Source organism: Psittacula echo (assembly GCF_963264785.1).
Source record: "Psittacula echo genome assembly, chromosome: 3".
Taxonomy (NCBI): Eukaryota; Metazoa; Chordata; class Aves; order Psittaciformes; family Psittacidae; genus Psittacula; species Psittacula echo.
This window is the reverse complement of record NC_137736.1, coordinates 55,601,993-55,616,930: the sequence shown is the minus strand read 5'-3', so window position 1 is coordinate 55,616,930 and position 14,938 is coordinate 55,601,993. Positions and strand designations below refer to the sequence as shown.

Here is a 14,938-nt window from a genome sequence, read left to right as displayed (position 1 = left end):
TCTGTGTCACACATTTTTCTCTTTTTAGCACTAGCACATCATATTTTTTTAAAATGTTTTATGTAATAGTCTATTTGCATCTTTAACATGTTTTGTTTATTTTAAAAACCAAGAGCTGAGCATGCACATTACAGATGCAGAAAGCATAGTAATGGAACAACAGGCCTTTATTTGTCAGCTGAAATAATGTGTGCATTCGACCAAATTTTTCCTTTTAAATTAGAAATTAGAAAGTTAAATGCATATGCTAAAATCAACTATAACAAAAAGAGAGGAGGTGACTAGCCCACTAATCTCCATTTTGAACACCCTATATGTTCATGTAAGGCTTCTTAAGGTGTCTGAATTAGCTGGATACCTAAACATCACTGAAATTTTTGTGGTACCTGGTGTCTAGCTCTAGGAAAATACTTTGAAACTCAGGATTTTAGTATTAATCTAATTCTCAGTTAGATTCTTGAGCTAGGCAAAGGATGGAGAGCAAGTGATGGAGATACATTTCTTTAAAAGATCACCAGTGACCTGGAAAACTGCTGGAGTAGGCATGCAAAACTGGAATGATTTTGTAAACAGGATTAAATATCCACTACCTTTAATTATTGCACAATTAGAATAATAATGGTAGGCTGTTTTGACTAGTCAAATAAAAAATGAACATCTAACTGAACGTTTCATGAATGTTTCATATCAATCAGGAACTCAAATACTCCCAAATTTTTATTGCAATATTTGCTTGCGTTACTGAGAGCTCTTTAAGGCATCAACGAATTGTAACAAACCCATTTATTTACAGTACGTTTGCCCTCACTAGGACTGAAGGGTGCACAGGAAAACTGAAAATGTTCTTTGGGATGTCTTAATAAAAATATATGCAAATAATTGGGAAAGCAAGAACAGCAGCATGTAAAAGCAAAAAAAAAAAAACTTCTAAAAGAAGCCTAAATTGTTGCTGGCGGGATTTTCCCCTAGTTAAATAGACAGGTGAAAATTCCCCTTTAGGAAAGTGCATGCAGAGCATGCATAGTTTTTGGAGGAAAATTATTGTATGGGCTTGTTTCCAAAAATGCTGTGGCTAAAAAACATAATTAAATGGCAAGTATGTGAATAACAAAAGTTAAAATCCCTAACAGTAATGAGATTCATTTGATAATTGCACGAATGCAAGATAAATGTTGTCCTTTTAATTTGTTCTCTGACCACTGAGGACACAGCTTTATGGACAACTTTCCAGTAGTGCCTTGATCTAAGCAGTGACTGCTCCGAGGTCACTGGATAATTTGCTAGATTACATTTCATACGGATTAATCCCCCAACCCAGCTCACCAGGCAGCCACAGTGAATGCATGTGTTCCTACAGGGAAAATATAAGGGGAAAGAAAGTAAATAAAGGTTTAAAGACAGGTTTTCTACACCCATGCGGTACAGTTTTCCTTTCCTTTTTTATATTTATTGCGGGTGCAGATAAATATATTTATTTTGCATTTATCTTGTATCTTTATATTTATCTTGTATTTATATTTATCTTGTATTATCTTATATTTATCTTGTGCAGTTGCATGATTTTTAGTGCTGGAGGGCTGAAAAACACAGCAAAGGAACAAGACTTGCAATAACGTCACAAGCAGGGGTGGCACTGAAGTGTTTGGTCTGCTTAGCTGACAGTCTCTCCAAAAAGTAAAATTTAAGTCCTAGAAAAACATCCCTGTTAATGCAGCCATATTTTAACCTGCTGTATGGTTCAGACAATTGATTTGAAATGTGAAGTGATAGATGAGAGACTCATTTGTCATATCTTCTCCTGCAGACATGTGAAGAAATAAAACAGAACTCACCATTATTCACCAGGACATGGAGTGGACAATTCTTTGCTCTAAACTGCTGCACAAATTGCCGTATAGACTTCATGGAAGCCAAATCACAGTATAAAAACTCCACTGGGAGAGAAAAGGAGACAAACAAAAACAGAGTTAGGTCAGTCACAATGAGATAAAAACACAATTACAGACATCAATAAGGGCTTTTATGATAATGTCAACAGGAAAGTAAAGATTTTAAAAATACACCGGGCTTTTCAAATTTATAGCTGAAGCTGGTCTCAGAAGGTTCCTTTTTTCTCCTCCCTTTTTTCATTTCTATTTTTAAAGTACTGATTCCTCACAGAGCAAATATGAGAAATGCTCCTGCCAGGAGGTGAAGAAGGGTATCAAGCAGAGCAAATATGTCTCAGTCCTACTGAGTTTTCTACTGCTACCATTTAGGAAGAGGGGCTACAGCTCTTCGGTGTTGAAATGAACAAGATATGGCAGCTGGAAATCAAAAGGGGAAAGGAGAAGCCACATCAGGCACCATGTTTCCCTGTGTTCACAATGCCAAATAGGCTGCCCTGTATTTTTTTGCAATTATCTCCTGAATGTCTGTGGTCCAAAGAGTGATGGAGCCTGACAGCACGTTATAAAACAAAGCTTTTGAGGCAGTAGCAAAGATGAGCAACAGTGTGCCCATGCAGCGACTCATCCAATCACTGATAGCAAACATGGCATCGTAAGTGATGCCACAGCTCCAATGGACATCAGGGACACTTGGTATCTGAGTCACCTGGCAGCAACAACCAGTCATGCCTGTATGTATGCCTAATGTAGGCAGCAGTCATGCCACCCCTTGGCTCCAGCAACAGCAGTGTGATTTGAGAGGATCACACCTCACATGGTTACTGTGGGCAGCACCCTGCTAATGTAGATAAGGAAGCAGGGTGTCAGTGTCTCAAAGCATATTTAACACTGGTATGTTTTTATTTCTGAGAAAACATGTCTCTAACAAAAGCATCCTTTGTCCAAAGCATTAGTCAGCCACTGACCTTCACTACGAAATTAATTATTATTATTAATAATAATTTAAATACCCTAATAACTTTAAACTCCTCAAGTCTGAAAATTCTCTTCCTCTTGCAGTTGTTCAGCTTTCACCCCTTTCTCTCACAGCACGGCTTCATTGGTTGCCTTGCCTTGCATGACAGCCATGGCCAGGGTTATGAAGTGGAAACAAGTGGTCTCCACTCTCTCACCCCCAATAGCAGTAGCTATACCTACTAGACCTTTCCTCTTACTCTTTTCCTTGGGCCATCTGTGCTATTCACCAAACGGTTTCATCCTATCACAACCGAGGCTGCAAGCTATAATGCCTCTTTATAGCATGTCTGTACAATAAGAGTTTAAGAAGGCCTGAAGGCACAACAGCAAGATAAATAACAAGATAATCACAGCTGTTACTAAAATCCTTTATAGGAGAATGGTTCCTTCAGTTTTACAGGATGGGGCTTCAATAATCCTTATGTATTTTCAACATAGACAGTATTAGTCCAATAAAATTTTCTTAGTGAATTTATAAATTACCCAATGCCCTTTTCCTCATTTGAAACAAAACAAAACACTAAAGATCACAGTTTTAAACTAGTGTAAATACATTTCTTCAAAATAGCTGTAAAGTCCTGCCATTTCAATAACTCTGACCCATGAATAACACTGGACAATTTCTTAAGCTCCCTGCAGACCTTTAGGAGGTCTGCTATTTGTTTAATTTCACTGATGTCCTGCATCTGGACGTGGTAAGGAAATGCAAAAGTTATTCACGCTTGTAAAAGAAGAGACTTGTTCAGGTCATCCCTCTTGTGGCCTGGCAGCTACATAAAACCACAAGAACGGCACTGTAATTGCTCAGATACACAAAACCTGGTTGTACTAACCTATTAGTAACTCATACAACAAGGAATGGAGTAAAGACCCAGGCGAAGCTTTATGCTGACTCTGCTGTTGTTCTGCTTCTCCAGGCAGCTCATCAAGGAGAGAGATTAAGGAAAGCATGATCAGCTTCTTAGACGGCAGCCACTCACACTGCCAATGGAAGAGTCCCTTTCAATACAAAATATTCATCATGGTACAGAAGGCATTGGACTTTCATTAGCTGCAGTATTTTGTGGCACAGCACAGGGTCCAAACAGTTCTTCAACCACCCATACGGACTGTGGCAATATTACTGACTCGCCTGGATTTTGCTAATGCCTCTATTATGTGCAAGAAAAGCAGGCCCCTGAGAACATTCCCTAAGCCAAATTTTAATATCTCCCCTCATTTGACCTTGAAATTGTTCTTTTCTGCACTGCAACAACAGTAGTTAGATAACCAGTGTGCCAAGGTGAGAACTTTTCAGCCTCACCAGTTCAATCTCACCCTTCCTAGGAATTAACTTTTTGCTACATCTGTCTGATCTCCCTTCCCTTAATTTCACAGTTTTGCAGAGCAAATGCTGTCCTTTGTTATGACTATACATCGCCTAGATTAATGGCATACTAGGCCAAGCCTATCATTACTAAGCTTATTTACTTGCTTACTTGGGAAGCGTGTCATCATATTGACTGTTTGTAAAGTACTTGCATCAAAAGATCAGAACATGCTTTGGAAAGGAAAACAAACAAACAAATCAACCCCCAAACTTTTCTTTTTGCTCACAGAGCAGAAACATTAATGGCCAGAGTCCTTGTTCATGCTTATTCGTGCACGGCAGCTCTTTGCCAAGAGGCGGTTTCACTGGCGTGAGTGCTGCTGCACCAACCGAAGTGCTGTTCCACTCAAGAAAGAGTGCCAAAACACATCTCCAGGTCGTATGCTGACTCAGTGGCCCGGCCTTGAACAGAAACCGGGTTTCTTCTTTGTTCAATGATCCGAGTATTTAATTGTTTTAATCAGTGTACTAAAGAATTACACAGTTAGAAGCTAAGGACAGTGGCTAGTTTCTAGGATATTTTGAAGCATTCACTAATGTACTAAGCATGCCAATTTTTAAAATGTCATTAATAAAGACCAGTGTTTAATATTAAAGTGAGCAAATGGCCAAATCTGAACTTGAACTAACAATGTGACTTGAACCACTTTTCAGAAACAAGTGGCAAAAGGTTGTCTGTATAGAATAGATACGAAAGGTTGTCTGTATAGAATAGATATGATGAAAAAGATGTGCAGTAACAGCAAGCAAACTGAAACATGCCAAAATTAATATTTAGATATGTTACTCATCTTTTTGATTTGTCTCCCGCCAGACTTCAAATTATTCAAGTACCTAATAACTGACGACAGTGATTATTCTGCTTTTGAGTTTAATAATAGGTTTCAAAACTAACCGGTTCCTTCGATTTTCTGTATGCTATTAAAAAAAAAATTGGGGAGTAGAATCTACATACAGAGTATCTGCAGCTAATGCTACCGAAATACTTTAATTTCTAACTCTATCCCATTTCATCTTTCTTTCTCTTAACACTATTCCTTGCTTTCTGTGCTGGTTGCACATTTCTTCAGTGTCTGTATCAAAGGGCATGAAAACCATGAAATGGGAATTCTGGTCTACTACGGAAGGAAAATTCAGAAGCAAAAATAATAGACAGATATTTCAGTGAATTATCAGGGAGTGTAACTTGTGAGATACTCGCTGATCAGCTGAACACAGGAAAGTGTAATGTCTGGGCTCCTGCAAAGACTATGTCACTTAGGTTTGATTTAGAGACGGAGGCCACCTACCAACTACCACCACATTCTGTATTCAGCTTTAACTCATCATCTTGAAGCTACAGCTCCACTTCAGAAGAAATCATAAGTCACAGTAGACTTTCTTTTATTACTTACACCAAAGCAGTTTTCCATCATGCTTTCACTGCCTTTGTGCTAAAATACAAGCAGGGGATGGATTCTAGGGAAAGCTGCAATCCTGCCCAGCACAGCATGGAGCTGAGAACATGGTGGAAAGAGGACTATAGAAGGGATTTCTTTGCCTCTTCCTGCTTGCCACCCATCTATTCAGTGTCTGAAGATACCAGCAGGAAGACTTTCTTATCTAGCAAGGAACAAGAAATGGTTCTTAGACAAGAATAATTAAAAAAATGGTCAGTAGTAGTCACATACTCATGCTCAAAAATGTGTTGCAAAAAATCTGCATGTTCTCTGGCTGCCATATCTCTACAGAGGGCACTGAGGAATTTGACCATTCATCTGCTATTCTGCCTCACTTTGTTATCTGCACAGCAGCAAGGAGAAATGCTGCCCTGCTCACGAAAGAACTGAGTATACTTCTGAGCACCTGGACAGAGCCAAAAATATTGTTTACCAGAAAGCACTCTTTATGAGGCAAATACCTAGTATCTGATACATGCTGCATTGCAGAGCTAGAGAAGCTCTGTCAGCAAGGTAGCAGGTGAAAATGAAGTGGAGCAAACCCCAGGAGAGAAAAGCATGAACTAGAAGGAGGAGAAGACATAAAGCAGTACTGACTGGAGCCTCCCTCTCTTCTGTTACAGCACTGTCCTTGCTGACACTAATAGTGGCTTTGGCTGGTCCAGTCTTCAGAGACAAGCCTGTTATCTCCCTTCCTCTGTGGTTCTCTCTCCCCAAAGTAAGGTGTCCCAGAATCAACTCATCATTGTCAGCATGATTCTGCTCATCTGCTTACACATCTTCCAGACAAAACAAAAGCTGTTCTCAATCAAATCAGGGCTGCCAGGGGAAGGGAATGAATTTCTCGCCAGCTGGAAATTCTGACCACCTAAGGTCAAAACTGTGGCTGCTATATGACAACACTGTGAGTGGAAAAATGCAAAAGCATTTCTAGGATGCTAGCACAAACCTGTGGTTTATCATTCTACCAAATGGGTATGTGTAGAAGCACACAAGCCCCCACCTACAGAATGTAGCTCCTGTTAAGAGAATTTTTCTACACTGCCCAGGACTAACGCAAGGACTGTGATGTAAGTTCTGCTCAGACCTGCATGATGACATAACCAGGCATGCTATCCAGGACTAGAAAATGCTTACTATAGAAGGACTCATACGTAAACAAAAACAAACAAAATCCTACAGGAAAATAAGGTGTGTACCAGCCAATTGCATACTGAGCACAATGAGAGACGGTCATCATAAATGCAGCAAGCACAGCTTCCCTTATTTATGCTGTGCTCCTGCTGTTGTGCACTTGATGACTGCTCTGGGCTCCACACCACAAGCACTCCATACACAAGCACTCATTCTTCATTTGCATCCAAGATTCTCAGGAACTAAATAATTAATTGATTCATGCACAGAAAATCCTAGTATGTGCAATCATAGCTGCAACACTTGTTGGCCCCTTAATTCCAGCTGTGGTTATGGTGACAATTTGCAGAGCTTTGGCTCCTAATCCTTCAGACTATTTTAACCATGTGACTATAGACTAAAATGTTCACTATTGCCTGTTGGTCATCTTACAATTTTCTCCCCAGTCTTCTCCTCTCTTCTTTATTAGTATGTATAATTTTGTGGCACTCTTTTAGATCACTGATCTTTCATACACTATTAATAGAAATAATAAACCATGGCTAACTCTACCACAGATTTACTGTTCAAGCTGATGCTTGTGATATGCCACTGAAGAAAAAGACAGATGGAACACATCCATCTAGCAAAGTGTGTGAGTGTAGTGCCACGGATCAAAATAGTGAGCATATTTAAAGACATACGGTTTGGGTACAGTCATTAAAAGATACACTCACAACTTGAGTTAGCCTAGTTTGTCTACAGCTTTTCATCAGGCAAGCAAGAGCACCTAAATTCAGCTGCTACTTCTCTGAGTCATTCATTCTAGTGCCACTAACTTTAAAGGCAGTCTGAAGAGATTAGTTTTCTGTGCCTACGTTAGGCTTTGTGAACAGACTCTGTGTGTCATCCTCCAGCCTATTCAGTGAAGAAAGAGCTCTGCATCAGTGTTCATGACATAAACAAAAATCCGCATTGGGCAAATATTAGAAATTTGTGCTTTTTTTTCCTTCCTTGGGATGGTTTGAACACTGCTCAAACAGCTATAGTAAAAAAAGGCATTTCATGGTGCCATTTCTTAACCATGTAGCTTTAACCTACTGGACTAAGAGAAATGGGGGAAAAAAGTCTTCAGCTGAGAGACACTCTCTCTCTCAGAAGTGGAAAAGTAAAATAAAAATTTGCTCTCAGAAACTGAGTAGTCTCTCCTAACTACTTTCAACTTCCACAACAGAAGTGTGGCTTTGTCCAGTGATCCTTTAACATGTTAAACTCCTGGTAGCTCTTGTGTACTGGTTAATCAAAATAAGCAAAAATACAGGGTAAGAACAGTGTTTCAGTTCTGTAGCTACCAGCAGCTCCCATTACTGTCAAAATACCAGCTCATCACAGGAAGCCCCCCAGAACAGCTTCACAGATCATGCTGCCAGAGCACTGGGACGTAACAGTAGTACAAAGAGGAGGCATTCCATGTAAAGCAACAGAAATGTCCATGCATGACTCTGCAAATTGCACCACCAGGTATTAAATATGCTACCATTTAAGCACAATTCCTACAGACAAAGCATGCTTTGGCTTTTCCAAACATGCTTTGCTGTATAGTATTTGACATTTTCTGTTCAGCAGGGACAGGACTTGAAAAGAAATAATCTGCCATCAACTTGTCAGAAGAGTAACCTCAGGAGGTGGTGGCAGCAGGACACAAGCAGTGGGATGCACAGCCAGCTTTAAGGGTGAGAAAGGTTATCTTAGCTTCCCGTGGGTAAAATTTCCTCCAGATTATTGACTGGGGACGCTTTATTTTTTTAAGAATAGCAAATACAATAACAGATACATATCCTCATACGCTTGCTGGAAATTAGATTCCATCTCCTCCTCATGAGTTCAGGTATTCATCACCCAGGTTCCTGGCTGCAGAGAGACAATGTCCTCTAATATCCTGCCTTGTTGGTATGGGAAGACTTTGTTTTTACCCCACTAAACAACAGCTTGGGGAACCTCTTCTGTCATTATTTTTCGTATGTAAGGGTGTGCCTTCATATAGGTTGAAAGGAAATATGATTTTGGATCTTCGTAAGGGCCATTTAGAGCCCTGTAGAGAAATGGTGCGAAATGACATGACCACACCAGCTTCACCCTAGGGTTGATATTTGGAAAAAAACCCAAACATGTTGCAGTGGAAATGCTTTTCATATCTCTTTTTGAGTGTTAAGGAAGGCAACCTTCATCCCATTCCCAGCTAAGTATGTTTTCTTCCCTCTAGGGGGACCAGAAACAAGAGGACAGGTCCAGGTAAATTCCTTCTGCCTCATGGGGACAGAATTCACAGTGAGCATCCGAAGATTCATTTATGAACAGAAAAGAAAATTGCTTAGAATATCCTCATTACAATTATTACCCTCATTGCAGGTGCAGGAGGCAGAGATAGATGGCCTTTAAAGGTCCCTTTCAACTCAAACTATTCTATGATTCTATTTACTTTTAGATGTATTTTCTTCTTCCTTGCTGGTGAACAGATTTTTATATTAAGTTTCATTGCTATATTTTGTGAATTTCAGATATGTTTCTTTTGCTTCTTGGTTGACATTTACTTTTTATAGTGGCTTAGCTCTACACTGTGACTTACATCTCATTTAAAACCTCAAAATATAAAGCACATATGTGACAAACACATTACCATATTCTCATATTGACACTTTCCATCAGGAATGAAACTTAGGTAAAGAGCTTTTTGGAAGTAATACATAGTCAAGCTATTAAAGAATATAAAAGTCAGCAAGGCTTTCACAAGACAACAAAATGAAAATGTACTTCAGAGCAAGCTAGGAGCATGAGTCTTCCTAGAAATGAAGCTGAGTCCTCAACTGATTTAAACTGCTGCAGTTCTGCAAAGTATATGGAGCTATCATTTATTTCCAGTTTCTCTGCTCTGGACTTGCACATTCCCAATGCATCTTGGGTTGCATAGCTTAAAAGTTAAGATATTGAATCACTTGTATAATTTGATGATCAAGGACACACACATGCATATGGAAGAGTCCCAGAGAGGACAAGAAAAGGCCCAGTGATCTTTTACTGGCAGCTTTACCCTTCAGAATATTTTATTAGACATGCACCCTGACCAAAACATGCATCAGAACTCATCTTGAGCTGTTCCTCTCTTGAATTGTAGAATTTCTTTCCTATATGAACAGCTTACTGTGCAAAAGCAAATATAGTTTCTTTATTCAAAAGATTTTCTCCAAGCTACCAAATTCAATTTAGTTTCAAATTAGCTACCTTGCTCATATCTTTACACCCCTAAATCTTGCTTGCCTCCCTAATTTATTTGTTTTTTAACATGAAATTCTACTTTTGTCACCTTATAAAATAAAAAAAAAAAAAAAAAGAAAAGAAAAGAAGCTCTCACATTTATCCATAGAACGGATTTTTTTGGTTTTAGTTGCTACAGTTAAGAACCTCCAAATTCAATTAGCCTGCTTGTGGACTGAAATAGGTCAGAGCTGATAGCAGCCCAATTCCCAGTGGCCCAGAACTTCTTGTCTGTCAGTGCAGGTCTGGCTTTTTCTGTCCTCTCATTGATGTAATTTTCAAGAGATGGGAAGTGGCTTGTAACCTTCAGTCTTTAAAAAATTTACCTTTCTATTACTGATTTTTAAAAATAGATTAAGACCTTCTGGGCTATTTTATGGCAAATATCAAAGGTTTCAGTCAAAACCAGCATGTCCTAGTCTGCCATGCAGCAGCTGCTTTCCATAAGCCAGTATCAAATACATACTTGGAGATCTAGGAAAAAAAAAACCAAACCCAAACCCAACAAAAGTTCCAGCAGGACCGTTTCTCAGTACACTGTCTAGATATTTCATACTTGAAATCAACTTTCAATTCATAGCCAGATTTAATACCAGAGAATCATTACATGATGGTGAAACAACTCTCTCATTGGCTACATTTCCGAAAAGAGAATGCATTTTCTGCGTACAGCTGCTTTCCATTTCAAAACCACCAAAATAAAAACCTCCACTGCAAAGACTTACATTTGTAATAAGCTTTGGTATTGCCATGAAAACACCTCAGCAAATATTCTGCTCCACACCCTCTGAGGTAACACAGAGAGGTTGATAGTGTCTCTGCTTTGTACTACTTCAAGGACAAAAACCTTGCAGAGTCAAAGGAAACAAAACAAAGAAGAAGGGAATAATACGTCCAAGCTCCAGGCAAGAATAACTTTGAGTTGTCCAGAATACAACAACTTTTGCTATAGTCATGAGAACTATCCATAACACATACTTCTGCAAAGACTACCTTTCTTTTCCCCAGAAGTTTTCTGCTTTTTCACCCTGTGTCAGTTCTAGCACCCATGCGGCAAGGTTGAGCAGCTCTCAGACCCAGCTTCAAAAGACTTTTTTTCCTCCTTTTCCTCTTTCTTTTTGGAAACAGCCTTCACATCGATCAGCGAGTCACACTCTTTTCCTGTGGCAGCAGAGGCCACAGAGCTGATGGAGGGGAGGCAGTGGGGCAGGCAGCCGGGGTGAGCGATGCGGGAGGTTAGGGCTGCCCCTTCCACCAGTTGTACAGCTTTAAGGCCAAGTAGTCATAGGTAACCTGGTTTCTGATCACCCGGCAGGGTGGCTGCTGTCCCCTCACATCCCTGCCCCTCTTCATCCGTACAGGTCTGCTGGTGCAACTGCCTCTCCTGGCTCATGTCAAGCGATACCTGGTATCTTATATGGATTACTTAAGGAAACATAAATAACCTTGAGTAGCAATGTCATTGTCTTTTCCCACTCATCCAAGAATCAGGATGCATAGGCTTACTTTGTCCTTTCTTCCAGATCTGACATTAGGCTGTTTTGCTTTCATGCTTAAGCAAGCTTAGATCTGTAGAGGGCATCTAAGATGGGATTCATCTCACCTCTTTCACTAATCTAGTCTAAGATGAGATGAATCATGTCCTACAAAGGAGCTTGGGGACACTGACTCAGATTTAAACCTCTGCATTATAAACCTCAAAAATTAGGTGATTTGAATCCCAGTGTTCAGTTTCAGCTGATAATGAACAAACAGAGAATGAGAGAAAAATGAGAGAATTGGGCATGCACACAGATGACTCAATGTTATTCACCATACTTAAGATTTGGGGGGATGAGGAGAGGGGGAAGAAGAGAGTGAGAACGTCCAGGAGGATCTTGCCAAAGGCTCACAGACAGCTGGATAGCACAAAGAAAATTCATGCTGGAAAAAGATAAGGAGTCTTGCAGGGAGTGTTTAAATTCTTTTCGTATTGTGAATGTCTCTGAAATAACTGTGACTTCTCAGCAGAAAAACTGAGATAGAGTTGCACAATCTAATTGATGCACACATCCTGACAGTCAAAGAAGGTAAAGATCATTGTAGTGGTTGGGTTTGGTATTGCTATGTCTATACATGCACATAACTGAGACTGAGCTTAAGCAAACTGCAAGACATTATCATTTCTAAAATAACGACAGTATAGCTACACATCCCAGGTGAGAACTGGCAGTTTTGCTGCTGCTCTATAAATCACACAGCTCTTGCAGCTACTAATCTGTGGCAGAGATCTTACTAGCAAGAAAAGTGATAGGAAAAAGAAGTGCAGACGAATAGAATACCGATAGAGCCTCTTGATTGCTGCTTCACAGGCTGCCCTGTACACTGGATGCAACCTCCTTTCTCTTTTACTTCAATACAAATAGGTATTTCATATTATTTCTAGGGATGTATTAACATCAGAAAAGTTCGGTTTTTTCTTCTTTGAGATGGATTCATCTTTAGGAAACTACAGATCTCTCCTCCCGACCCCAATCCTGTTTTGTTACTTTGCTGTTCTTCTCATCTCACCTCCCTTGCTGGTCCTCCAGAACTTTTAGCATGATCACTCTAATGTAGTGTCCCTATTCAGTGATGGGGCTTTAAAGCAATTATCTTTCATAGCAGTTCCCGGCTAATGCCGACCTGGAATTTCAGACAATGCAAGCCAGAGCTGCTGAGCAATGAGCCACAGGGCTCTTCTCCTCCATCACAACATTTGATGCTTCTGTTACTTTCATTCATCTTGAAAGCAAACTTATTTTTGAACATATGAGTAATTCTTCCTCTTAGGAATGTGCATCCTATGTATTTTCCAGTATTGAATCATGCTGATAAGCATTTTCATTAGACAGCTTGTGGAAATTCCCCCTTTCATTAGAAAAAGAATGTTAGGGAAGGCTATGTCCAGCTGGAAAGCATATACTCTCATTTGGTGACTAGTTAGGAAAGAAACAGGTATTTTTAACTGCATAAACCCTTTCTTCCAAGAAAACAACAAACTTTTTTTTTTTTTTTTTTTTTCTAAAGGTACAGCCTGGGGAAGGTTCCAGGTGAACAAAAAATGGATATTTGAGCCTTTGCCCTGTTCAAAAATCTGGCTTGTGCATAACAGACTTTGCCACTTCCCTTTACTCCAGCTCTAGAGACAGAACTACCTGTACAGGTAAGTCTTTGCATTCCCATTCAAAATTTGGACTTCCTGGAGATACTTTCATCAGCTAAACTAATTTTACAGAAGTGTTGGTGAGATACTCCTCTACGTCTGAATTTCTCACCTGCAGAAGGGGTGCGAGGGACGGAGCAACGTGTCAGCTGTACTACAATCATGGCAGCTGAGCTTGCTGAATTCGTGTAAAGAGATGTGTAGCATTGCTAAGAGTATACCAGTGCATGAATCTATTTCTGTGTACCGCTGCTCTCTGGTTAGTGGGTTAGTGGTTAGCAGTAGGTAGAAGGGTCTTTCTTGAGTCAATAGTCACAGCATTGTTTTTCCTTTGGTGCATACCCTTCAAGGACAAGCCTTTAAGAGAGGGTAGGAAGAAAACAGATTCTTGTTAGTCTGTTCATACCCAAATACAACTCAAATTATAGGCAAACTGGATTTTCTTAAATTTTCCTAAGAAAAATAAACTCAGAAAGACAAAACTCTCTTAAATTTTTCATCCTCTGCAGGAAATTAATAATGTATGAAATGATTTTTCTTACATGTTCTGATATATTAGCGGCATTTGGTTCTTGAAAAAACCATGAATTCTCCCCACCAGAGATTATTGTTTCTAAGATGGTGACATCTGTGATCCTGACACTATGAAGAACAGAAGTAGAGAACTGCAACTGGCCAGACACTGGATCTGAGGACTTTCAAAGGTTTTTGATTTCTGCTTAATGCCAAACTAGCATTTTTGGGAAAGATAACCGCCCTCACATACTGGGAAAGAAACCAGATAATAACTTCAACACAATCAAGCATGCTATTCTAGCAGACTACCTTTAACAGCAGGTCTGGATCTGAATTCTACCTTTTTGAATTGCTGCAGAGCCCCAGATTAGCAGCGCTGCAAGATCAAAAGGCTCTGAAGCAAAATCTTGGTGCAGCATGCCGCAACATATAAAAACCACACTGCCTGTTTTTAGCAGATTCTCACCCACTATAGTGCCTCCTTAAGTCTCTGTTTAGGGCTGAGCTCAAGTCACATTTGTAGAGGGCTGAATATGCCCTCTAACACCATGGTGTGCATTGTACAACCTACCCTGGTGCTGGGTAGGGTGGTGGGTGTCCTTCCCGCCTCCCCTTTTTTCCCTCATCCTGGAACGGGCAGTGCAGAAGAGCCAGCGCCCGCCTGGAAAAATGTGTCAGCTCTTCCTGGGAGAAAGTGGAGAGCAGGGCTGCAGTGAGACTCGGAGCAACCGGGAAAGTGGGGCACTTTATTGCTCTCTACAACTACCCGAAAGGAGGATGGAGAGGATGGAGGTGGCTGGTCTCTTCTCCCAAGTAACAAGTGATAGGACAAGAGGAAACAGCCTCAAGCTGCACAATGGGAGGTTTAGACTGGATATTAGGAAGAATTTCCTCACCGAAAGGGTGGTCAGGCATTGGCACAGGCTGCCCAGGGAAGTGGTGGAATCACTATCCCTGGAAGTGTTCAGAAACCGCATAGCCAAGGCCCTCAGTGACATGGTTTAGTAGTGGACTTGGCAGCCCTGGGGTAACGGTTTAACTCTATGATCTTAAAGCTCTTTTCCAACCTAGCTGATTCTTGGATTCTATGATTCTACGA

General features: G+C 40.2%; 1 protein-coding gene across 1 annotated transcript in view; it reads right to left on the bottom strand.

The window, feature by feature from the left end:
• The window catches only part of DHRSX (dehydrogenase/reductase X-linked), a gene marked incomplete at both ends in the record, with an annotated part of 164,880 nt that overhangs the window by 57,606 nt on the left and 92,336 nt on the right, over window positions 1–14,938 (bottom strand). The window contains 1 exon segment of the mRNA XM_080612073.1: window positions 1,833–1,934. Within this exon segment, the coding sequence (XP_080468199.1) occupies window positions 1,833–1,934 (102 nt within the window).